The sequence below is a fragment of the Podarcis raffonei genome, chromosome 12 (assembly GCF_027172205.1).
Source record: "Podarcis raffonei isolate rPodRaf1 chromosome 12, rPodRaf1.pri, whole genome shotgun sequence".
In the NCBI taxonomy this organism is placed as follows: domain Eukaryota; kingdom Metazoa; phylum Chordata; class Lepidosauria; order Squamata; family Lacertidae; genus Podarcis; species Podarcis raffonei.
This window is the reverse complement of record NC_070613.1, coordinates 36,672,044-36,697,911: the sequence shown is the minus strand read 5'-3', so window position 1 is coordinate 36,697,911 and position 25,868 is coordinate 36,672,044. Positions and strand designations below refer to the sequence as shown.

The 25,868-nt window shown below is 45.8% G+C and overlaps 2 protein-coding genes and 1 long non-coding RNA gene across 9 annotated transcripts in view; 2 read left to right on the top strand and 1 right to left on the bottom strand.

Moving 5' to 3' along the window:
* Window positions 1-25,868, top strand: part of HOXA3 (homeobox A3) — a 52,031-nt gene that overhangs the window by 24,188 nt on the left and 1,975 nt on the right. Inside the window, exons 1-3 of one of the 7 annotated variants that reach the window (XM_053410454.1) lie at window positions 7,079-7,263; window positions 9,221-9,302; window positions 22,618-23,230. In XM_053410454.1, coding sequence (XP_053266429.1) covers window positions 22,735-23,230 — 496 coding nt within the window. In that variant the 5' untranslated portion in view covers window positions 7,079-7,263; window positions 9,221-9,302; window positions 22,618-22,734. Of the gene's footprint in view, window positions 1-7,078; window positions 7,264-9,220; window positions 9,303-13,075; window positions 13,195-13,827; window positions 14,040-18,681; window positions 18,864-18,897; window positions 19,210-19,697; window positions 21,219-22,617; window positions 23,231-25,868 lie in introns of those variants that run through there. The other 6 variants (XM_053410455.1, XM_053410457.1, XM_053410461.1 and 3 more) reach the window with 6 other exon arrangements.
* On the top strand, window positions 40-2,492 carry HOXA4 (homeobox A4). The gene is made up of 2 exons (XM_053410465.1): window positions 40-835; window positions 1,339-2,492. Exons 1-2 carry the CDS (start codon window positions 139-141, stop codon window positions 1,671-1,673), a joined length of 1,032 nt encoding a protein of 343 aa, XP_053266440.1. The 5' UTR covers window positions 40-138; the 3' UTR covers window positions 1,674-2,492.
* LOC128424389 (uncharacterized) lies at window positions 9,081-13,054 on the bottom strand. Its single transcript, XR_008333004.1, has 2 exons — window positions 10,987-13,054; window positions 9,081-9,311 (listed from the first exon to the last, which is right to left on the bottom strand). It is a non-coding gene; the product is annotated as an uncharacterized LOC128424389 (long non-coding RNA).

The following is a 25,868-nucleotide window of genomic DNA, read 5'->3' as shown; positions in this document are numbered from 1 at the left end:
GGAGGAGGAGGGAGGGAGGGAAGGAAGGAAAGAGGGAGGGAGGGAAGGAAGGAAGAAGGGGGAGGAGGGGAGGGGCCTCCTCGAGCCCAGAAAAACGACAACGCGAGAAAAATTAGTATTTTTGCACTTCACAAATTAATGACCATGAGTTCGTTTTTGATAAACTCCAACTACATCGAGCCCAAATTCCCTCCTTGCGAGGAATATTCGCAGCTCGGCGGCGGCGGCGGCGGCGGGAGCAGCTACCACCACCACCACCAGAACCAGCCCCACCACCAGCAACCCCATCACCACCATCCTCAGCCGCAGCAGCACCTGCGCCAGCAGCACCACCAGGCTCACCCCGGCCAGCCTCTCCCCGATTACTACCAGCGGCCGAGCAGGGAGCCCGGATACCAGCCGCCAGCGCCGCCGCCTCCTCCTCCGCCTCCTCCTCCCGAGGCGCTGTACCCCGCGCAGCCACCCCACCACTACCCGGAGTCGCCTTATAGCTACAGCAGCCTCAGCGCCACTCCGGGCCAGGAGCAGCCGCCTCCCGGAGCCTCGCCGCCACCGCCTCCTCCGCCGCCCCTGCCTCCTCCTCCGCCACCCCCGCCACCGCCTGCTCCACAGACTCCCGCGCGGAAGGGCCACCATGCCCCGAGCCAGTCCTTGCTCCAAGGCCACGTCCCGCCACCGCCTCAGCCCCACCAGCGCCATTGCGAAGCAGCAGCGGCGGCGACAGCGCCCGGGGGAATCCCTGCCTGCCCGCTCTTGCCGGACAAGAGCCTGCCCGGCCTGAAAGGCAAGGAGCCGGTGGTATACCCTTGGATGAAGAAGGTCCACGTTAACACGGGTGAGTTGACCACCTTCTTCCAAGGGGAGCCGAGATGGCTTGTATGTGTGTGCGTGGCGAGGTGGAGGAGGCTGGGCTAGGCTGGACTCCGAGGTTGTGTGCATATACGTGTGTGTGTGTGTGCTGGCGCATTTCCTAATTTTAAAAAAGCGCGCACGCACACGTGAGAAACCTTTTGTACTCGGGGCCCTTTATCAAGAGATTTACGAGACGCCAAACTGTTAGGGCAGTAATTATAGTCCCCATAAATTTAATCGCCCTGCCTGTGGCTCTGGGCCACGTCTCTTTGAAGCTTTTCTTGAACCCAAATGCCCGTCACCATTTTTTATGGCTCCCCAATTGTCTCCTATTGTCACGAGCCTGTGAACCATTTTCTTCCCCGCTTCTGTGGCTAATCTAAACCCAGTGTCGAGTTATTATATAATAATGATAATGTTCCGTTGCCTTCTTCTCCTTTGTGTCCGTGCGTGTGCGTGTGTGTGTGCGCGCCTGTGTACGCTCAGTCAACCCCAATTACACTGGAGGCGAGCCCAAAAGGTCTCGAACTGCCTACACCAGACAGCAAGTCCTGGAGCTGGAGAAGGAGTTCCATTTTAACCGCTACCTGACCAGGAGGCGACGCATCGAGATCGCGCACACTCTCTGCCTCTCCGAGCGCCAGGTCAAGATTTGGTTTCAGAACAGGAGGATGAAGTGGAAGAAGGACCACAAGCTGCCCAACACCAAGATGCGCTCCTCCAACCCCTCCAGTCTTAACCAGCAAGCCAAAGCGTCAGCACAGCACCATCAGACACCACCGCCCAGGGGTAGGGCGACCCCAAACTCAGCAGCGCTCTGATGGCCCGACAGACGCAGGGACACCCTAACCCACCACACGTCCCGCTCCTGCCTGATTTAATTTGCCATAGGGACTATATTAAGGGGCATAAATGCAGAACAAGAACCAGTCACAGGGCACGTGTGTTTAAACCAAAAACCAAAAACAAACACCTTGGACAAAGTGTTCACCTTCTGTAAATATGACCTTTCCATTCTCACCATGTTTCGTTTTTTAATTTATTTATGGAAATACGGTCCACCTGCAGCATCATTAAAGAGTTGAGGATGGATCCTGTACCTAAGAAGGACCCTTTGTAGATATGTTTTAAGGTGTCAACATATGTTAATAAGTGACTTTGTGACATGTGTGTGTAAATCATAGACTTTGTCTTGTTTCGTGGAACATTCGTGGACTCTCAATTACAGACAGAAGCAAAGCCATCTTATGACGTGGAAGTATTTTGGAAGTTGGAGTGGGGAAGACGCCCAGAAATCCCAGCACCCTCCAGCCCTTACCGACCAAGAAAGTATGTTTTCTGTGTAATAAGAACAAAAAAGTGTAGTCTCTGCTGTAGTCGTGATAATTATCCTCCCCCAACGGTGCATTTGTTATTTTTTTTATAAAAAAAGAAAGAAAAAGAAAAGTACACCAATATTGCTATAAAGGCTATTTCTGTCTTCGTGTCTTGCCATAGTCAAACGTCCGTGTACAGTTTGTGAAATCTATGTGTACACATTTGTGAATGTGTGATGTATATATAATGTCCAGTGCTGGTAATAAAATAAAATAAAACAAAACCACACCTCTCTGTACAAAAATAAAACTTAAGGCACTAGACACACCGTGAGAAGCGTGCAATTGCCTAGAATGTGACTTTATTGACATAAACATGAAAACTCTCGAGGATGTCATGTGTACATGCTGTTCAACCCATTCCTTAGGAGAGGCCGAGTACCTGCATTATAGTCGAATTAGTTTTATTAAGGTGTAACGTTTCTCGTTCCCAAACACCCTAACCACTTTATGTGTAAGGAAGTCACATCGTTTTCTATGACGCTGGCTTCCACATAGGACCATAGACCAAAGCCCCTATGGAAACCAGAGAGTTGGGAGTAATTCCCATTGAAACAGGTTGCCGGGGGGTGTCGTTGTAGATGGGCTGAATAGGCTGCCATCCAAGTACCCAGTTTTAAGTGAGTTGTGGATCGGCCTGCGCAGCCTGCCCATTTCCCTAAGGAGGCGCTTCGGCTTAGCCACTCCTTCTACAGGATACAGTCCACTGTGTGTAGAACAAGAAAGAATTCCATCCCCCCAAATTCTCATTCGTGACATGTGTCCTCTGCCTACACCATTGGGGAAATATAGCTCTTTCCCGCCTTGTGTGAAGAGAAACGGGGCTAATCCAGTAGAAGGAAGGAAATAATAACAGTAATAGTAACAATACGCTATCAATGCTTAAACATATTGCAGCATCAGTGGTGACCCCTTGGTTTATTCCAGCCGCAGCAACTTTCCACAGGGGGGAAGAGGGTCGAATTGCAATGGCCCACCGCTCTTTGGCGTGGGAACAAACCGGAAGCGTAAAGCCGCAAACCCAAAACATTATGGTAAAGCCAGATGATGCCCTTGACATGGAGGTTCATGGGGGGGGCGTCTTCTGAACAGCTTAACCAACCCATGCAATAAGTACAGGTGAAAGTTGCTAGTTTAACTCTACACCCCCATTGATGTTTACTCCGAGGCAAGTCCCACTGTTGCACAGTGAGGCTTATTTCCAGGTAAGTGTGCCTAGGGTTGCACTCTTATACAGTAGCAATTCTTCAGTCTCCTTCTGGAGAGTGGAATACAGTTCTGGGCCCTTTCTGATATCCAGAACTATAATCCGATGCTGGTTTATATTGGAGACTTAAATGGCGCATTGAGTCCAAAAGCCTGTAGACCGCTCAGACAGAACTGCCGTGGAAGCATAAGCAGATAGTTTAAATGTATCCTTCGTCCATTGGGCTGGGAAGGGTGACACCGCCATTTGAAAAGTTATGGTCTCACTTGCCGTGCAAAACAGAAGTAGACATTGCTGTGAATAATCTGGAAGTGTGCGTCGAACTGAACCACCCCAAAGGACTTCCTTTCTTATTTACTATATCCTTGAAGTGCGCTGTCCCGTATGTTTGTTTGTTTGTTGTTAAGAAATAAAAGAGAATAGGCTGGAAAACAATATCGCCCCCTCTCCCCCCTGTTAACACGGACCTCTAAAGTCTTTGTTTGGTCTGCCCTGGAGAATTCTCTTCTGCTAAATCCACTGACGCTCGAAAATCAAGAGGAGTGTCCCAAAACTGTTAAATCAATGATTAGTATTGAAGTATGATTGCGGATCTTCCCTGACTTCCGTAGTCTTACGCTTGGATCACCCCCCTTTCCCTCCCCCTCTTTCTCCATTGGGGGGGGGAGAGAGAGCCCGAAATGAAATCACGCTGAAAATAGCAATTTTACTAGGAATCATTAATCACCTCCTACAATAAATACTTCTTTGTAATTCAACAGCGATTCTGAAAGGCATTCTCTTGGAAAAAGGTCTGAGAAGACACGAAGGATTTTCCTGGGGAAAATGGGTTCATGTAGAAAGACACAGTCGCTTGGCTGTGCCATGAAAATGTATACTTTCTGGGTGGAGAACAGAACGAAGACTGGAAAATGCACGTGGCAGATCACCATCATTCAAGGTAATGTTTTTATTTGATTTTTGGGGTTGTTGTTTTTCTGTTTATGCCTTTCCCCTTGAAAACGCAGGGCGCTTCACTGTGATGTGTAGGTGTCGATTTTTTTTTAGCTTGGCTGCCATAATCGATGTAACAATAAGTTCGAAAACTACACCCGACCATTGTCCTGGTTTGTGCGAGGGCAATGGGGAGAGTTCACCGAAAGGACAAATTTTCTATCCCATTAATTGTTTTTTTAAGAGAAGCAGACTGACCCATCAAACCCTTGACCTTTAAAGGCAGGATTCTTTCTAGCTGGTGGACCTAAATCTGCTCCTCTTGCCCTGTTTTACACACACACACACACACACACACACACACACACACACTTATTGCATATTACCAAAGAAAGCTGCTCTGGATCCTAAAGGTGGAAGCGCCTTCATTTTTTCAGACAGAGTATATGCAAATGCCAGTCCTTGAAACAGTCGGGCGTAAAGCTATAAGGTGTCCAACCACAAACAAGCAAGGGAGGAGGACTAGAATTGTGCTGCTTGCCTTTTCCTCCCACTCAGAGATGTGGCATGCCCGGCGCAGGTTTGTTTGTTTGCGTTTTTATTTTATTGCTGCCTTTGGGATTCACCCATGGCCACCATCCAATGCTGAAGAGGGATTGCCACGTGGATTCCTGGAGAAGGGACTGGCCATTTTGGGTTGCAGCAGCTACAGGACGAGATGGGTTTGCGTATGTAAGGGAACGAGAAGGGAGGAAGGCCCAGACTGGTGGGATTTGGCTGGTTTCCATCTCATGCTGTCTAGTTTTCCCCCAATTTTGTAAGCAGAAGGGTGTGTGTGTACGTGGTGCTGTGTAGGGTTAGAGGATTGCGAAGGACCGTTTCGTCTCTCTCTCTCTCCCCCCCGCCCGCCCCCAATACACACAACCCATCTTCAAACTTCAGGCTCATATTTGCTAACTTTGAGCGTGTGAAATGATCGCCGCAGGCCTCCAGACGATTCTACAAGCTCCAACACTCCTGGTCCAAGTCTTTCATGCCCAACAGATGCCACAGAACTAGCTTGAAACTCTGCTCCCCCCCCCTACTTTCCTTTTAAGAGAAGTGCCCCTCGGTTTGCTTAGCTTGTTCACTACAGAAATATACAGATCAATATCTTGGTGACACCATTTCACCGGGCAACCTCAGCGTGAACCGACCGGGAAGACCAATAAACAAGAACTGCGAGGTTTTGGATGTGATTTATAGTATGCGGAGAAGAGACATTAAAAAAAAAAAAAAGACAGACAGAAAGAGAAAGTTTCAGAAAGAGAAAGTAGTGTTTTTTCCCTACACTTCCATTACAAGAGAGACAGATGGACACCTAAGCCAGAAGTGCTACTCTCCGGGCAGAGACAATCTCTGACGCGCAGGCTTGGCTAGGTTGAGAAGGAGGAGTAGGTGTGAAGATATTGTTCTTGCCCTGCTTTGAGGGAAATGTTAGCTTTGCAGTTCTGCTAATTGCCAGCTCCCTCCAGAGCAGTTTAATTTACTCATTCCTTTGGCCATGCTGCGGCCCAGGAGGATTAGGCTGCCAAGTTCTCTTAACTTCATACTTTGACCCCATTCGAGCTCATTGGTGCTTTTGCCTGTTTCATGAATAATAAGCAGTAGTCCCCCCCCCCGTTTAAAAGCACATATTACCCCCCTTCAAGAATCCTGAAAGCTGTCGTTTACCCCTCCAGAGAACTACAGTTCCCAGCACCTTTAACAAATTATGGTTCCAAGGATTCTTGGGGGAAGCGGGGATGTGCTTTAATTATATGATGCTCAGGCAACTGTAAGTTAGGCGCGTTGAAATCTGGGTTGAATCCAACCTAAGGTACCTGCACTTGGATGCCATTGAAATCGATGCGACAGGTCAGACATTAAGCCTGCAAGCCTAACCCCACTTACCTGGAAGTCACCCTCCTTGCATGCAATGGGGCTTGCTTCTGAGTAGACGTGGCCAGGATTGCTCTGCTAATGCCTGAAACCGGTGGGCCCTAAGTGCAACTAGCTCCTTCTAGATTAAACCCACCGCGCCTAAAGTGCACGCCAGTCATCATTGCATCTCATCCAGTCGAGTTTCCGCCTGCCTCGCTTCCTTTCTGGAACTGGCCAAGGTGTGAAACACCTTTGTCTCCCAGGCCTGGTGGCAACACTCCTGCTGACCTCAGAAGAATCAAATTGTCACCCCACCCGACCAGTTCAAAGGGAATATTGACTAAATAGGGTTATGGCCCACGCCGTGGCCGTTCTCTTAGCGACTCGCCTGCCTGACATCCCTATCGCCAGGACTTTTTATCAGGCGGTCTCTGTTGTGATGAAAGGCGTGGGTTCCAAATCATGTCTGCTGCCCCAACATGCTGCCACTGACAATAAAAAGTCGAATTCAAATGACTGATTCGGGGGCTCGGCCGCTTCATTCTGCCTGGGCCTGACAAGCCCCGCGTTATTAATGCCCAAATGATCTCCCCAGAAACTGAAAAGCTGTCAAAAACCGGCGAGATGATGAGGCCTAAATAAGCAATAGAGAAGCACTGCGAGGGTAGATAAAGGTGTTGTGTCTGTTCTTCTCGGGTATTGAAATTTTAATCTGGCCGGGTTGGGGAGGGGAGGGTTGGGGGTGAGAGAGAGAGAAAGGATGGGATGTCACGTGACATTAAATAATTAATGCAGATCTTCACGAATGGATCTGTGACGGTCAGTTCTCACTAGTAGGAGTGATTCTTTCCGAAGTGAAAGGGAACTTCCTCTTTGACTTTCTTTTTTTTTATAATATATACAAACAAAAAAACCCAAAAAGCATGCCTACCTGGTTTATCTTTTGCAAGGCTCCTTAAACTCCTTAAGCGAGCAATAAGGGGGATGAGGTCGGTAAGTATGCCCAGGCCGGTCGTGTGCCTGGATTGCCTTTCATTGTTTGCACTTGCCTTCCTTTTTGATTGGGGAACCTTGACTTAAGCGACGGGGAGATTTACGAAATGTTCCATCTTTGTTGCGAAGCTGCCTTGTGGTCGCATTATGCCTTTTTGGTGATTAAACCTAAAGCGAGGCGAGGCGAGGCGATTTGATAACGTTCGAGTACTGATTCACACACTGTGGAAAGTTGCCACAGTGCGGGAGTCCTGGCTTTTTTGTGTGTGTGTTTTCCCCCCAATTTGCCAGGCGTTCATAAATCACCGGCTCGCAGAGCAGGGCCAAGAAGGGAAACCGGAGAGGCGGCGGCGGCAGCAGCAAGCATTGTGAGGCAGGGAATAGAGGCAGGCGAGGCGAGGTGGGGGGGACGACGACAACAGAAGTCATGGACACATTTCTCTGACTCATCATTAAGCAGCGCGATTTAGTACCCAGTTTAAAGCACCGCAATTAATAGCAGAGTTTTGTGATAAGGTTCCCCCCCCCCTTCAACTCATGGCGTTTTGTTAAGTGCTCCATTGCTACTTCCTAACTTTAAAGCTGCCTAAAGGAGCAGCCCTCCCCCCCACCCCAAGAGGTCTCTAAAATATCATAACATGTAGTTTAATCGTCCCCAAATATACCACCAAAAGCTATTGAGTAGCACGATGCTGATTTAATAGTAAGCACATTAAGCGGTTCTGTATGCTACTGCTTTCGATTGTATTACAGTTTGCCACGCGATGGGCTGTTTAGGAAGTAGTTTGAACGTTAAACACCAAAGGAGTTTCCCAGAATAGAGAACTGGTAGGATAGAGAGCGAGCAAGAAATATTATTATACCCTTAAATACTCCTTGGTATAGAAGCAGCTGTCTGGCAAAATCCACGGGCAGTTCCAGAAATCGAAGCATCTTACTAATGTGGGAGTGCAATAAAACCCCCAGTAAGCGATTCAGAGCTGCTCCTTTCTTTTGTCCTGCTAGATGCCTGCTTAGCACCAAATCTAAAATTATAATAGTCATTACCAAACGATCCAATTACCAAAAGCAAATTCTATCATGCCAAGTTCTCCCAAGATGAGATTTAAAACTTTTTTTTTCAAGCCTTCGATGACATTATTCCAAGAAACAGCACTAAGCAATTATTAGCAGTCACTTTTGCTAGCCAGGCGAAGGAGAATCCAGCGGGACATTTAAAGGGGGGGGGAGGCCTGTCAGTGGATTGCGGAAAGCAGGGCGAAAATCTTATTGTTACTATAAATGATTAATAAATATATTTAAATAAAATTATTATTGCTTTGAGAAAGTCAATATCCTTATCTTCAGGCTACTTTTCTGCCAACGGACCAAAGAACAGCCATTTAAACCCACAACACACGTCTGTTTCCCCCGTTTCAACACTATTTTTATTGCTATTGTCCCTAGTCTGATTTTTAAGTCAATTGCTGCCAATGGGAGACAGTTCAGGGACGGCAGATCAGGCCCACAGATTCAAGTGTGCGCCTAGTTTGGACCGACGTGTGCCTTGCATTTAAAGGAGAGAGTCACATTCTTATGCCATTAAACAGAGATGAACGTGGCCAGTTGTATTTAATGTCCTTACTTGATTAAATGATGCTAAACAAAGGCTTCCCAGAGGAATATGAAGCTTACATTTCATAAAAGAGGAATTATAAGATATTCACAGGGAGAATAGTTGTCTTCATAAGAAAGGAGCTTATCTTTCAATTTCATACACGATTGCAAAAGGCAATATTTTTACGTGTGTTTTTTTCTAAAAGAAAAAAAAACGCAACTCAACAGCGTCCTTTTAATGATTATATACCCACCGAGGATCTGCTAAAACAACTCAGCAGCTGACCCACGTCTTGTCTCGAAAATAATGCTCATCCCCTATAGTTCTCCTTTTTAGCTATTGCTTGTTCTTTATTTACAGCACTCCGGTGCACCGGAAAATACGGTTTAAAGACACCTACAATCTGGAAACAATTCTGCCCGGTGGTTGGAAACGCGAGGAGGTAAGAGCCCTGTGGGTGGAAAGAGGGGGGAAAAAGAAAAAGAAAGGAATCTGTTGTCCAATTGTTTAAAATAGTTTCATATTGCAGAGAAGAGGATTCGGTTTGCTAGCGCTTGTTACAAAGGTTACTGTGAGCTTTGGGTTTGATAAATAGCTAAATCGGTTGGAATTTTCTGCACTGCGCCAATTCATCTTTCGTCGTCGGTGAATGCACGTCTTGTCAAACAAAGAAATACATAGAGCCTAAGTAAGAGCAATTCTTTGAGAGCCATTCAGAACAGGGAGGGTTGCACACGGGCTGGAAAGACCTAGAGAAGCCAGTGAGGTCTTTAATGAAAATGCATTTTGCTTATAAAATCCAGCTCTCTCAGGATAGGTTCGTGATTAAGAGCAGCTCTGCATTTAGGATAGCCTGCTTGTTGTTTGCTGTTCCGGGTGGCTTTAGATTGTTTAGAACATGAGAACAAAAGTCACCTTTGCAACTTAGAATACCTGAGTATTCCCTATGGCTGCTAGCAGCTACTACTAGGAATCAGTAATATCGCATCTGCTTTACCTGCTGTTGTAGTGAAATTTAAAATTTTCTCTAGGTGGCCTCGTTTACACCCAGCTGAAGGCAAACGAAATATATTCATTGGTGGCATCTATTCATTGAAAACTGCTCTTAATCCTGATAGAGGTGCCTTGCACTCTTCTCTCCTTTCAGTTCTTAAAATCGATGAAAACGCTTAAAACGCCACCATATGATTCCCCCCCTTTTATTAGCCAGCGTTAGAAGACCAAGAGATCTGTAGAGCCGCTTGAATTTCCTGCTAGAATTACCTGCTTATATGAGGCTGAAGTACAATTAGTTTAGTTTACTACCTTTTAAACGGCAGGCATAAATTACAAGCCTACAAAGGCTTGTTGTGTTGATTTAGCAGCTTGTTGAAATTCTCCCTGCTAAAAGGCGCTGCAAGTGCCCCTTCCTGAGCCATTTCAAGACAAAATGTTGATTTAAAACTATCAACATTCCAAGAAGGGGGGGGGAGGGCAAATTACTTTAAAATACAAAACACTTCCAAGTGTCTGAAATATAGCCTGACCGTATCTTCCCAGAAATAGCCTAGACTTTTCTAAGAATAGTATTCAATGCTTAATATATATATTTTGCACTCGTCCCCATTTCTCTGATAAGGATGCATGAAATTTGGACAAACTTTAAAAGATAATAGATGTGATGCAGCGCAGCTGTCCTAGTACTTAAACGAAAAAGATAAAATTATTTAAGGGGGACCCAAAAAACCCCAACACCCCCCCCAAAACCTAGTGACATAAAAAACTCACACCAGGCTCTGATAATAACAGTCTCTATGAGAACGTCATTTCCTAGTTCTGATTACCTTGCTTTGCATTTTCAGACATAAACGTGACATAAAATGTTCAGAGAAGTTCACTCGGTTTCTTCTCCGTGTACACAACATTTTAAGGTTAACCTTAATAATCAGCATTCGTTTTAAATGAGGCGTATTGCGGAACGGGACTTTAAACTAAGCCCAAAACTCAATTCATCTAAAGCAAAAAGCACAAATCGCTTTATTTAATCTAAGCATGGATAGCGGAAGGGAAGTCCCACTTTCTTCGGAGGATTCTCTGCTCAGTATATTTACTTGGCAGAAAGTCCCACTGAAATCAATAGGACTTACCTCTGAGTAAATATGCTTAAGCCTTGCAGCTTTCAGATTCGTGGAGACTTTACAGCTTAGTTGCACTTGGATGCTAACCAATCATTTGAAAAACGACGTCCATTGATTTCAGCGCTCTCCCTCTCTCCCTCCAAGTAATTGTGTCTTGGATCTCGACCTCAGCTCTGCTCCGCGCCTTCTTTCTTCCGCATGCATTCCACTGCTATGTGTGCAGAAAGAGGCGGGGCAGCCTAGCCCTGTTCCCTAAAATGAAATGTAGCGTTTTTAGCTCTCCCAAAAGCGTTCAGATTTCCCAGTCCTCGAAGTAACAGATGAAGGCAACGCAGAACCTCCGCGAGGAAGGCGAAATGGGTGGCGAGGCTGCTGCCTTCCTGTCCATTCCCATTTGTATTTCTCAAAATTCAAGATCTCTGAAGTTCGACCCAAGTAAAAGAATTCCAGGTCAGCTTTTTGGTGGGTTTTTGTTTTGAAAAGGAGAAATAATAAGCAGAGTTACCAGGACTCCAGTGAAGCAAGCTTGTCTCCTATAAAGCACAGCCTGAAGAATTAGCTCCTCATAAATCACCAAGAAGTTACTTTTCTTTAGGAGAAAAAAACCCCCACATATTCACTATCCATGCAATACGCACCGGAGTTAATAGTTCAACGGCAGATTTCACATTAACTTGATCGTTAAAACTAATACAGACTTACACAGCAAAGGGCCCTTTCCTTTTTTAAAAATAAGGAAAGGAAAGGGGGAAAGGATGTACTCATAGATGGCGTTAAGGCGTGTAAGTTGAATCTGCACCCCAGAGTTATGATTTATGGCTTTGTAGTTTCTATTCGGTAAAGTCATCTTTCTGCTTCTGACTCAAAGCAGTCGATAACGTTTTACTCGAGATTCAGGAAGATTCGCTGTGGCTCCCTCCCCCATCTGCTCCATTATCCATTAATTTTGGCTGCATTGTTGCTGAAGAACTTCTGAGGGCCTCTTTTGACTGCGCTGAAGGCACTTTAGTTTAAATGCCTAGGAATCCATCTCTTGGATAAGGGTGCTCCCTGTTTAAAGTTTAGCATTTGCCAGTGGAACTATTAGTGATGGACGTGTCTATGACTATTCTACAAGTTTCCCTCGAATACTCCCCTCACTTTCTTTTTTAAGGTTGCTTGTGGCCTAAGCTCTTCAGGTTCTAGTCCTATCAAGCGGTGTGATTTGGTTCCATTAAAGGCTATGTTCCGGGAAGGAAAATGTATAAAGGTAGCTTCGAAGTAATATATCTTTGGGTATTCTGCCACTGAGTTCAGTGGGAAGAAAGAAAGAAAGTTGCTTTCAGAAGAACTCTGAGCTTATGAAAACTCTGAGCCTAGAGAGCTTCTGGGTGACAAGGGGAGCTTTTTGTGTGAGCGCAGAAATCCCCGCATTTCCACTTAACACGGTTGTGGAAGGAGATGAAGGTTACTAGTGCGGTTAAATCCACCAACCTCTTAAAAGTTAAGTTGCAGTCAAAGGAAGAGGACGGCTCATAATTTGATCAGAAGGCTGGCAGACGATACATTTCATCTGCTCACACATAGTAAATGGGGTTCTCTCCCCGCCCCAAGCCCTAATGCAAGTGATGAAAGAAATAGAATACAGTGAAACTTGCTTTGGAGTTGGTTGGAGGAACAGCTGAGAGGGATCTTACATAGGAAACCGGGCAAGAAATTCAGAACCACCATCGGTAAAGTGGGCCCGTAGTGCATTTAAGGTAGAAACGACGTTTGCCTTGTAAGACATGGTCACTTTGTTAGAGCACTATGTAGCTTGTGGAAACTGAACAGAAAGAAAAAGAGAGCTTTTAGATCTGCATGCAAATGAAAGATTAATTCATTTCTGAGGCTCACTCCAGGGACCTGTGTGAGATCTCCCCCCCCCCTCATTTCTTGCTTGCTTTTTCTTTTTTTCTTTTCTTTTTTAAACCCTCCCTCTCCGGACAGTTAGATCATTATTCCGCGCTAAATATTTCATCGTTCCAGAACCCTATAATTTTGTACATCACTCAAGTACTTGCATAGGAAATGCGTAAGCGCAGGTTGAAAGAGAAGGTCCCAACAGAGTTTGCAAAATGTAGATCCACCACAAAGCCAGCAGACGCCTTCCTCCTCCTCGTCGTCCTCCTCCTAGGGTGTTAACAAGTATAGAAGCCCACCATCTCTATACCAGAGGATCCTTGGGCCTTTTGTCAGGTAATTACGGGTCTTTGGGGTTCCTACAAGGGCTCTGCTGTAACGTGGGTGTTCAGCAAGCTCCATTCAATAGAAGTACAGAGGAGCCCGTGGGATGGCGATTACCCCCCCCTTTAATACTGAAGGGCTTTTCCTTATGGAAATAGTGGCAGAAGTTCATCTCGGATGGAGCCAGCTGCCCTTTTCCCTCTAAGGGTCAGCGGAGAGTTTCTCCTTCAGAACGAGGCCAGTTGGTTAGCCTCAAAAAGTTATGGGTAATCACATGAGAGAGAGGGGGGGGATTGTTGATTCTTCCTATCTTCCGTCTGAAACGTATATAGAAAAATATTCGTGGGAGGAGTGGGATAAAAAATAAAAGATAATCTGTGCCCCCCCCTTCTTGGCTAAAGCGTAAGGAGGGGTGAGAGAAGAAACAGAAAAGAAAGGAGGAGAAACACACACACACACACACACACACACAGACAAGGCTTGCGCTTCCAACCCTTGTTCCTTCAGTGATTCCCTATTTCAAATAAAAGGATTTAAGTTGACGTATGACCACGTGAGCACATAATACAGCGCATTATTGTGGCATTTGGAGTGGAGACCCGGACTGGCTTCGCCCGTGATTACGTTTTTTCCGTTTCTGTTCAGAGCAAGAACTGCTTTCTATTATCCACCATCAGCGCCGCCGCCGCCGCCACCGCCGCCTCCCCCCCCCCCAAACTACCAACCCACCCGCTCACCCTGGGAGAGAGAGCTTCCACTTGGGCTACGGCGCTCGGTCCTTATGGAAAGGTTATCGCCGGACTGTTAGGACGCGATGCTTCGCTTAAAAAAAAAGAGAGGATGGATTTTATTTTAAGGTATTTCCGCCGATTGTTCCTTTACCGTGGGTGACTTATGGCTGGGCGAGGCAAAGGTCAGGAGAAAAAGCTTAAGGGTGTATATGGACACCAGGCAAGCCTCGTTTCCCCCTTTGTTTCCCTGGGCTTGTGGAAGGGGGGCGAGAGAGAGAGCTTTGCAACAAACAGATCAGAGAATATTTGCCCCCCCCACTAAGGTTTTGGATTTCTGCGTGTTCTTGTGGCTGGGCTTTGTTGTGGCTTTTTGTTGTGGTCTTGATGCTTTAGTGGCCGTTGTTATTTAAATCGCCCAACAGAAGCAGGAGAGGACAGAGTCAAGGCTTTTGCTTGTCCTGTTTATTATATACCTCTGATGCTGATTTAAGTGTGTTTTGGGAAGCGTCACGCGACCGTGATCCAAGCCATCTTTCTTTCTTTCTTTCTTTCTTTCTTTCTTTCTTTCTTTCTTTCTTTCTTTCTTTCTTTCTTTCTCTCCCCCCCTCTCATTCTGGACCTTCAAATCGATGAGTATGCAATTCAGCTACCATTTTATTTATGCCGCTTACTGGTATTTTGTTGACTGGTGGCCCACTTAACGCGCGACTGGTGGGATCTTCACCATTCCAGGAGAAAGAAACCAGGCGGTTTTCCTGCTCTCCCTGCTCAATTTTCAAGCTGTTTCCCTGTCTTCTCTCTCTGTGAGAATGGAATAAAAGCATCCATCCATACCCCATAATAATCAATGGTAATATTGGAGCGGGGAGCTGTGGTTGGATTGAGCAAGGATCTGGAAAGGAAAAGAGGGCGCTTGAACCTATTTTTCTCTCCAAAAGCTTTACATTCGCAGTTAGATTTCCTTTACCTCTCACCAACTCTTAACCAGCTATTCATTCAGTTTTATGGAGGGAGATGCACCGAAAATAAGGGGGAGGGGGAATGAAAGCACTGCTTGTGTTATACAAGGGGACAAATGTTATATAAAATTACATCCACCACTGAGTCCCAGCATTGCTAAAGGTCAGAGTGCTGACTTTTGATTTATGTTGCCAGTGGGCTAGGGGCAGAGCGCTCGCCTACACGCTGCTGCGCCTCCTCCCTCTCCCTTCTTAATGCCCAGTTGCAATTATTCAATTCAGGGTTAGATTTTAGAATTGGGGGTTAAGGAGCAAAAGCTTCTTCTTCTTCTTCTATTATGAATAAAACTCTCTTACCTAAAACATGATGGTTGTTTAATTCTAGAATGTGACTTGCGGATATTGTATATTTCCCCCCTTCCCTGATCTGTTCACCGACCAGATCCTAAATTAATAAATGAAAAGTAAGCGGATCCAAATTGTCCAGGCATCTCTTTACACATATGCACCTCTATACACTCTTTCAGATAGATATGAAAGAGGTGGGGGAACTTTTTTTTCTTTGTGGGGAGGGGGGGAGGGGAATTAGATTTCAAATAGGCCGAAACCTCTTTGGGAAAATAAATAAATAAAATGTAAGTTTTAATTGTGGCTCAATTACTTTGTCACGGTTTCTTATGATTTATGACCTAGTTTTGGTGCATTTTGACCCAGTTAAAACAGTCATAAATAATAGGAGTGCTGAACCTGATATGAAAAAGGGCTTTCGTGGACAAGTGTTGGAAAGTAAGTAAATAATAATAATAACAATAATAATGATTCCGGTTAAAATCCTCAGTATATATGCTGAGTAAATACAAAACGAAGTGTCAATAGCGGTTATATGGGGTTTGATAAGATAAGCAGTGATAAGAGACCAAAGAGGCTTCTTCTGTCTAAGGTTGGAAGCGATACACTTCTGGGATTGAGATCCTAAACACCCTTACCGGGAAGCAAATGCCATAAAAAGCCAATGGTACTTACTTCCAAGTAACCAAGCTGAGGTTCGGCGTATTAAGCGTCTCAGATTTGCATTTTATCAAGACTCTGTACCAAACAAGCCTCTCTCCCTGCAATTAAATCACTTGAGTAGTTCTTCTCGGTGCTTTCTTGCAGTATAGTTATTCCGGAGTTCTGAATAATTTTCTCTTCCCATGAAATATATATATATTTATATTTTCTTTCACAATGCATTCCGAAATCTTTGGGCTATTTGCCGAAATGATCGACGAAACTCCCCTGGATTTTCTACCCAGAGAAGAGAAAATCTTCGTTTACAAACTTCAGCTCCTGGTTCAAAATGTAGTGTAGTATCTGTTGGTTGGTTTGTTTGTTTTTCCGGTGAGCAGCCCACCCCCAGGTTGCAGAAAGGATTTTCAGGGGAGGGAGGGGCACCCTGAGATATTAATTTATTCCCCAGTATAGTCCAGTTAACTGGAAACATATTTATGCCGCTTGCCTCCCAATGGCATAAATCCAAACATCGTGGCTTCTTAGAAGGGGGAGTATTAAGCAACTGCAGCTATATAAAGTAAAATTAAGATTTATTTATTTTTAAATGATCAGGTTGGATAGAGAAAAGATACACAGCCTAGAACAGAATTCGGGGTGGAGGGTAATTTCACTTATTAAATTAAATAGCCTGTTTAATTTAAATATTCAGGGCTTAGAAATCCACCCCCGCTTCCAACCACAGATCCTTTATCTGATTTACCTCTAAGGTGAAATATGTTATCTCTGCATCAGAACATTGCTAGCCACAAAATTATCCTAAAGTATTTCCGAAGTGTGACAGAGCGCTCCCACCTCGCCATCGCTGCTGGGAATCCCAAGACTGTCTTTGTGGCAAGTGGGGTGCGCGCGCGGTGGATACCCGGATCGTCTTCTGTAATTTGTTCCGGAGAGGGTTTCTCTCTCTGCCACCCGCCTTGCTCCCCACGCAAATCCTCCCCCAGTTTCTTAGCCGGCATCTTGCTCTCTCTCTCTCTTTTTTTGGTGGCTAAAAAAAAATAAAATGAAAAGTGTAGCATCAGCAGTTCTCAGAAGAAAAGTACGAGGTTGATTATTGACCAAAAGAGGCGTTTTCTCTTCCAGCGCAACTTTCAAGGGGTTGTTTGTAGCAAAAAAACTGCCTACCAGTGAATTTTTGGGGGGCCCCTCCTACGCAGCTCAGCTTTCCCCTTTCAAGTTAGGAGCCGCCGCGATATGCTACGAGGAGCAAGTGTTTTCTGTTGTGAAGCTCTGTTTACAGCTTGGGCGCACGGAGTCATAAATCTTGCCTAGCCATAAATGACAAAAACCATTGGTATGCGTAAGAGGCCACCCTGGCCTTAGAGTCCTTGTGTGTGCATGTGTTTAAATATCCTCTTTCTTCCCCTCCTTTTGCTTTGTTTCTGCTTTAAGGTGACATTGCGGTTTAAAGGGAGCCCTTTGTATTTCTCGCACCTTGGGTTTTATCGAAGGCATGTCAGATTCACACCTAGGCTTTATCCGAGTGCACCGCGGAAGGTCTGAAGCGCCGAGCGGCTCCTTTGTGTTGCCTTAGAAGAGCCTTGATGCTCTCCGTAGGTCCAGCTTGGTCTTGTTTTTTTGTTTTGTTTTTGGAACCCAGAAGCATTCTGCCGGCTAAACCTCGCGACATTTGGTTTGGTGGTTGGAAGGGAATAAATAAATGGTTAGGAGAAGGGAGACTAGGACAAAGACTAAGAGGGGGGCGGCGGAAGAGAACTGAAGTTCACAGAACCAAACATCCACGCCCATCAGCATGCAACCACAACATTACATATGTCTGTGTGCGTATTTTTATAAATACGCACGGAGAGGTGTGTCTTTATGGATGAAAAGACTTTCATGGTGGCCTCTCTGAACGCATTTACAGAGGTCCTCCACGCACACCTAGGCTTCAGAAAGTCTAGGAGCCCCTCCAAATTATTTAGAACCCGAGTCCTAATGTTTCTGCCGCGGAAGGATGCGCAGCTTCCCCGTTCGATCCTAACGATGTTTGCTCGCCAGTAAACCCCGTCGATTTCAATTCGATCGGCTTTCACCTAAGCACCCTTTAGGAGTAGGTTTGCCTGTCTCAGTTCCATTGATCTGAACAGAGACAAACATGCCAGCAATTCGGTTCTAACTGGGAACGGAGTCTTTATGGGAGTGACATCCCATTTGCGCGGGATTCAATGGCAAAAAAAGAAATCGCCCCTCGGTGTTGAATCTTTGCGGCTTGTTTGCGTACCACGGTCGCGTGGGTATCCCGCATCCAGTTGCGCGCGTTAATGTAAGCCTAGGGGAAGGGCATGTGTGTGTGTGTAGATGCGTCCTTACATGGGCATCTGGCTGCGGTTGCCTATCTCGGGTGAGCGCGCCCGTTCATCATCCCGAAATGTCATTACTTTAATCGTTCCTTTGAAACGCTGTCTAGATTGGCCTGGGTGGTAGACAGATCAGAGGGCTCCTGGTTTATTACAATGGGGAGCATCCGAGCCTTGCAGGAGTTCCAGGTTTTCGACCCCTTCTGCACGTCCAAAAGAGTCCATATCTACCATAAGCACCTTCATATAACGTGGAAATACGCGCGCGCGCGCATATATATCAACAATCCGGTCTAGGGAGGGTGACCCCTTTGTGAGCATCCTTTGTCTTCATTTGCATAATTTCCCTGGCCTTCAGTGCCGCCCCGGCGCTTCCCTCCCTCCCTCTTTCTTCGCCCTCCCTCCCTTCCCGCTCCCCACCCCCCACTCTGCTCGCCTGCCTGCCCCGGACTTCCCGAGGCAGCTGCCTTACCCCCCCTTCAAACAAACGCCCCCTTGGGCGCACAAAGATTTCAGAAGAAACATCCCTGCTGCTTTTTTTTTCCTGTAGAAAATCTGGTCAAGGTGGGAGAAGCCGGGCTCCGGTAGCCTGGGGAGGCTCTCGATCGCGGCCAGGCCCCGAGGAGCGTGGGGAGGTGGAGGTAGGGGCTGGAGCGAAGTAAAGGCTCGCGCGGGGCGAGGAGGGGCGGGTGGCTCTCCGTCAGAGGCGAGCTGGAGAAAGATCCCCTTGCGCGCGTGCCCTCTTCCTGATCAAGGCAGGGCTGCTCCCATCTGTACTCGTGGGCTCGTCCTGGTGGAGATGAGTTGAGCTGGGACCCATCCCGGAGAAGCTGAGGGGACTTGCTTGGGGAGGGGGACTCGAGAGGTGGAGTGGGGGGGCAGTGGATTGAGGAGAAGAGTCGTGCTCCCAGGGCTGGCGGGGAGCGACTGTCGCCGAGCCTCCAAAGAGCAAAATGCGGGCTTCCGCCTCAGTCGTCAGAAGTTAAGGTAAGCAGGCCACAAATACGCTGCTATCAGTGGTGAATGGCGGAGTTTATGTCCTGGTGATTTATGACCAGAGACTTAAATCTCGGTTCAAGAAGAGTTCACAGGCTGGAGCTTCCTTCCAGGCAGTGACGGATAGACCCTGGTGCTTCGAGTTCAGGCCACCTGCCCACCCCCTCCCCCCCACTTTCCCTTTATCTGGCAGGAAATCTTGGGGCGAAGGGAAGGTGGGTGAGAGGGGGTGCCCGCCTGGATTGAGTAGGGTGAAGGGAAAAGACGGGAGCGCGAGAAAGAAACAGCTCGAGATTGGTCGCCGCAGCTCGCTCCACGAGCCAGTTGAGGAGCATTGAAACTTTTAGGCCAGTTCAGCCTCCCTGTTTTCCAACCAGGACTGTATCGGCTCATGTCCAGGCAACCTGCCTTTTTCTGAGCTGCGGATCGAGGCGTGGAAGGGAGGAGGGTTTTTGTTGTTGTTGTTTAAAAAAACCTGAGTGTGGGGTGGGAGAAGCAATAGGGAGACTTCTCTAACCAAGCAAAAGTTTCCACCAAAGCTTCCTAGTGTTTCTAAGGAGCTAGGAAAGTCCTAATTAATGAGGATATTTTATTTGCAAGAGCCGGTCTAGTCTTCTTGCTCACCTCTTGGGACACTTTTGGATCCTGAGATAGTACAATCCTGCGCACATTTCTTCCTGTTAAGGGTGTCCAACCGAATAGAGTGGGACTTACTTCCCGGTTAAATAGACATTGGATCGCCCTATAAGGCAGCGAGAGTAAACTCCATGCAACTCCATGGAACTTACTTTGGAGTAAGCTTATGTAAGACTGGGCTGCGTATGATCCCATGATAAGCAAACAAGTTTTTATGAAGTCTGCTGGCCAAGTCACTGGGTTGCGTGACAAACTTCTGCGCGGCCTAATTTTGCTTGTAACCTGTTCCTCCCCGCCAGTTTCCTTTTGTCTATCATCTGGGCATCATCATCAGCAATAGGCAAATGATATGAAGGGTGCATTTTACTTTGAATTGATAACACAGTATAAGATGTGATCCGGAGCCACGTCCTTTCGTGGAAGTTTTGCCCATGATTTCAACCGGAGTTGTTTATTAGCCCCCCTCCTTTCATTGTTTGAGAATACTTAGGTTCACCTTTGCTCGGAGTGGGCTGCTGACATTAAGGACGAGAATTGCCTTATCCCTCTCACTTCACACTCTCTTCGGCACCATCCTCCACCTGAGCTGGTTCTCGCCTCTCTGCCAAAGCTTACAAGAACAAAACTTAAATGCCTGGGACAGCGTGGAAATATTATGAATTTGATCAAACGGGAACCACGATCATAACAGACCCCACCACCTAATTTGTGGTTCACAGAAGATAACAGGCCTCTGCAAAGGAAGTCCGGAAATTAGCAGAATGATTAAACGACAGATAGCAACAGTAGGATCTACAATCAAGGCTTTTTGTTTTTGTTTGTTAGGTATTTTAGGTTTAAGTCGATTCACTCTCAAACTGGAGGAAATCAGTTTATGGCTGGATTGTGTTCCGGGGCTACAGTTTCTAAACTGCAGCCGAAGAAAGTTAATTGCCTACATTTTTAGCTCTTAACCGCCGGGTTAAGAAAGGACTTGATTACTGTTTAAATAATAATAAGACTCAAAAGGCAGCTGCCATCTGTAAGGGGTTTATTAAATTAGTTTGTCTCTACAATGTGCCTTGTTTTCTAAGGAAACGAGTGTGGACTGAAATGCTAACACATGTAATGAATTTGAGTGGGTGCCTAGGGTGCTGTGTAATGCTTTCTTCAAGAATATAAGCCTTGGCACAAGACCATCTTGGTGGAGAAGAGGGAACCGAGGGTGTTTTGTAAGAAGATGGGGATAGGGAAACTATTAAGGTGCGGATAGATGGGTTTTGATATCGGGGTTTGGCCGGCCTGTTAAAAAAAAAAGTTCTTAGATGGCAGATAAAATTCCTGGGAATGGAAGCCCAACTCCAACCTCGGTTGTACTCATGCAGGTAAACATTGTGGAGTGAACAGAAAAAGATTCGCCTGGGTTGTAGGAGCCTTCTGTGGTTTTGTGTGTCCATTCTCCTTTTCCCAGCCAAATGACCCTCATACATCAAATTACATAGCAGTTCCAAAGACAGAGCCTATTATCGTTAAGTTGGTAGGAAAGTTCAATCCGTGGTCATGGAGATGAACGCTGGTTTTTCAGGTTCCTGGTGTGTGTCTTTCCCCCAATCCATCATGTTTGAGCAGGTAGTATTTGGGTATATTACATGAAGGGGTTTGGGGGAGGGGGAAGTGAAGATACTGAATGATAATATTTTAAAAGTTCATATGTGCCTAATATACCCCCGAAATAGTTATTAGCTGTTCCCGCGGAACTCAATGGACAGAAATAATATACAGTATAGGCCCGAGGGTGCGAAGGAAACTTCCCACAAAAGCAGGTCTAGCTGAAAGGCCGCCTCGGATTATTATGTTTGGTTACATGTTGAGGCTGTTTGATCCTGGAGGCCAGATTTGTGTCTCTGTCTAAAGGCGCAGCAGTTAAAGCTAATTTATGCGCAGGAAGTTGGCTGGTTATTAAACTGCGAAGGAGAAGGGTTTCCCTCGTCGCTGTGCTGTTTCATCACACGAGGGCCATTATGGGTTGCATTTGTCAAACGTTTCCTAGCAAACAGTTCATGTGTTCGAATCCCTCGAGTGCCAGAACGTTGAGTAGCCCTTCACGGGGAATGCGATACAGTTATTTATGGGTCTTCTAGCTTTCCCTTTTCTTTTTTCCTTAAAAAAAATGCAATTCAAAATGATGTTTGCTTAATAATAAAAAAGGAGGGGGGAGCAAAAAAAAAATAGTCTAAAGAGGAAAGAGCTACGGATTTGCTCATTATTTTGGGGGTGGGGCGGGGAGAAAATATCACTTTCCCACGGTGACCACAAGTTTACTCTGGTCGTTCTTATCTAGAGACTCTCCCTTTAAATAACCTACGAAGTCCCTTTTCTGAGAATTGATAAATTGGTTCTTAGAGTAAGGGTGTGTGGCTGTGTGTGTAGATTTTCATGTCTCTCTCTCTCTCTCTCTCTCTCTCTCTCTCTGTGTGTGTGTGTGTGTGTGTGTCTGTGTGTCTGTGTGCACACACACACACACACACACACACACACACACACACAAAAATATAGATATGAAAATCCTAGAAAACTACACTCTCCCGGAGCAGTAAAGCACACAGTACCGGCTGCCTAGTAAATCCCAGCCACTATCGAAATTCTCTTCGCCCTCCAGGCCAAGTCATGCTGCTAAATATTGCTGACCACTTTTTCTGTTATGGCTTTCATGTCACTTAGCTATTGAAAGTAAGATGGATTTGTACTATTTCTTCACTCTCCTGTGCTTTCCCTACACCCTAGGTCTACCAGGACGGGCCATTGGAGGAAAAACGTCACGTGACAGAGGGGTGCCAATGTTATTCTTTAAGGGTGTCAAGACCCTGTCAGTTTGTGAAATAAATATTGGGAAACAACGAAATGCAAAAAGCGACCTACTACGACAGCTCTGCGATCTATGGCGGCTATCCTTACCAAGGAGCAAATGGTTTCGCTTACAATGCTAGTCAGCAGCAATATCCTCCTCCGCCTCCTTCTTCCTCGCTGGTGGAAACGGAGTACCATCGACCGGCCTGCTCTTTACAGTCCCCCGGAGGCGGCGGCGGCGGCAGCACCACCGTGTCCCACCACAAGGCCAATGAAATCAATGAGAGTTGTATGAGGACCATCACCAGCCAGTCTCTCCAGCCCCCGGTCCTTTCAGAGCAGCCTCAGCAGCAGCCTCCAGCCCCCCAGCAAGCACCCCCACCCCCACCCCCCTCTGTGTCACCACCTCAGAATGCCACCACTAATTCCGCCCCGCCTAGCGCCACCAAGAGCTCCATCTTGAACTCGCCCACCATGTCCAAGCAAATATTCCCCTGGATGAAAGAGTCTCGACAAAACACCAAGCAGAAAAACAGCGGCTCCAGTTCAGGTATGGCAAAAGGAGGAGGGCTAGTAGAGATTAACCCAGCAGATGTACTTACAGGCAGCCCCATCCACCAAGGCCTTAAGCAGAAGTTATTCAGATCCTTGACTTCTAGGTGTTTCATTAGTCTGGCAGGAATGGTTTAGATTCCCCACTCCCCAGCTATTTCACTTGGAAATTGGAAACACACACAATGGCTTGAGATCAGAAAAATGGCCTTATCTATAGCTACACACAGAGATATCTATATATCTATATATCTATATCTATATCTATATCTATATCTATATCTATATCTATATCTATATCTATATCTATATCTATATCATATCTATATCCATATCCATATCCATATCTATTACACATACACACAGCAAAAGATAGATATGCAAATGCATACATACATACAGCTACATGTGCACATATTTAGGTAGGGGTGTGTGCGTGTGCGTGTGCATGCACACACACACACATCCAAAGAGGCTGATCTCCAGAAAGAGGAGGACACCTGAAGTTTGGTTGCTTTGCATGACCTCTGTTAAACTCTTGCAAAAGAATGTGAAGTTGCTTAGCTTCCAAGCTCTTCTCTTTGCAGACTTTGAGATGACTGTAACAGGCACCTCTGAGTCCTCAACATTCCATAGACAACCCGCCCCCTCCTTCTTTCTGCTTCTATTAAATCATGTCCAGATACAAAGGTCCAGGCCTATCTTCAACCAGTGGCAAGACCTGTGTGCTTCTCTCTCTCTCTCTCTCTCTCTCTCTCTCTCTCTCTCTCTCTCTCTCTCTTTTCTTTTTTGGCACAGTGCTACAGTCACAAGACAGTGACCTATCCCTGCTGAAGTGTAATGAGAATAAAATAGCTCATCATTATCTGCAGTCAAGATCAATGCTTTGTTTGATATTCATAACCTCTTTTGATTTTAGCGCACAGACTGGCAACCTTACAAGCACGGTAAACAAAGCTTAGGTTTCTTTAGCACTTTGCAGGCAGGTCCATAAATACATTATGGGTGGATTACAGTGTTTATCAACAGTGCTATTACATAAGTAAACCCTAATCGATGAGAAAAGTATTAGCGTCAGTCTCCCCAGGCATTTGGCTCCTGTTTACCACTTACTTCCTCAATTTATCTTGTGCTGTGAAAATAGATTCTAAAATTTTTGCAAATGTTTTCTTTGATGCATTTCTAATACTGTTACAGTGGTGTATCAACACTGACAAGCCTGATTATTTGATATGTACTGTGGTTTAAACTGTATATTTATCTACATGCATATTATATCATCTAGGACCCTGGCTCTGATCCATAAACCCCGGGCAGTCAAAGTACTAAGGGTGGCAGCCTAATTCTAAACATGTCAACCTGGAAGTAAACTCTGCTCAGTTTAATAGGCCTTGCTTATTAGTAAATATGCAGAGGACTGCAGACATATCTCACTAGGTGCAACTGTTGGAAGGACAGTCCCACAGAACTGAATGTAATGTAGGCTTGATACTAAACTTGGAAGCAAGTTCCTGGAATTCTGTAAGGCTTCTAAATAGGCTTAGGAACTCTGCTTAACAGTGTTTTCCTATACCTATCTACCCAGAAGGAATCCCACTGAGTTCAGTGGGGACTTTTCCCGAGTTAGAAGGTATAGGATTAAAGCCAAAATCTCATGGAGTTTGATGCGACTTCAGAAATATTTCACTTATTTGGATTGTGCACTCAGCGAAAGCTGAATACGTTTTGGAAAATGTCCAAGTGTCCCCACTCCCACCCCACCATGGTGGCAAAAAAAGCCAGCACAATGAATTGAACAATTAACCATTTTGCTGCCCTTTAATGGTACCCTAAAATCACTGCCTACAGCAGGCCTCTTTGTCCTTCCCAGTCACAGAGCTGGCCCTGTGTTCCTATCCATTCCATTCACTTGAGTGTGTCCAAGCTGGCTTTAAGCCAAGTAATTCTTCACTGGTGTGTGGAGCTGGCAGCCAGGCTGGTTTTATATTTGGGGAAGGAAGTGGATGGAGTATGGATGTTTGTCTTTGGCTTTTTGTTTTCTGATTCTCGGCATATTGACATAGATACCTATCTTGTTATACTTAATGGAATATACCTTTTGAAGTTCTCTGGACCTCTCTGAATGTCAGCCGCATTATCCTGACCCCACCAAAGTCAATGGGACTTTTGCGGTTGATTCTAAAAGAGTCAAGTTTTCTCTTCTCTAAAGTTCCATATGAAAGAAATAATTCAACCTACCACTTCAATTGGACTTTCATTCAATTACTTGGGAGTAATCCAATTCATATAGCAAACAACTTTTGTTTTAGCGGTTTGGGAGCTGACAACATGTAACCCCAAAATCCATACCTTTATTTGCCGTGGTGTTTATCTTTCCCATGAAAGCATGGTTTCTGGTCAGACGCATTTCTAGTGGTTTTCATAGACCACATCTCTGATCCTACAGAGATACAGGCAATTTGCATATATTGGTGCAGTAAATGACTGTCACTTGAGCATATCTTTGGTCACAACAGACAACCTCATGTGTGAAAGAGCCAATGCTACCACTAGGCTAGGGGTTGGCAACCTAAGGCCCGTGGGCTGGATGCGGCCCAATTGCCTTCTCAATCTGGCCTGCGGACGGTTGGGGAATC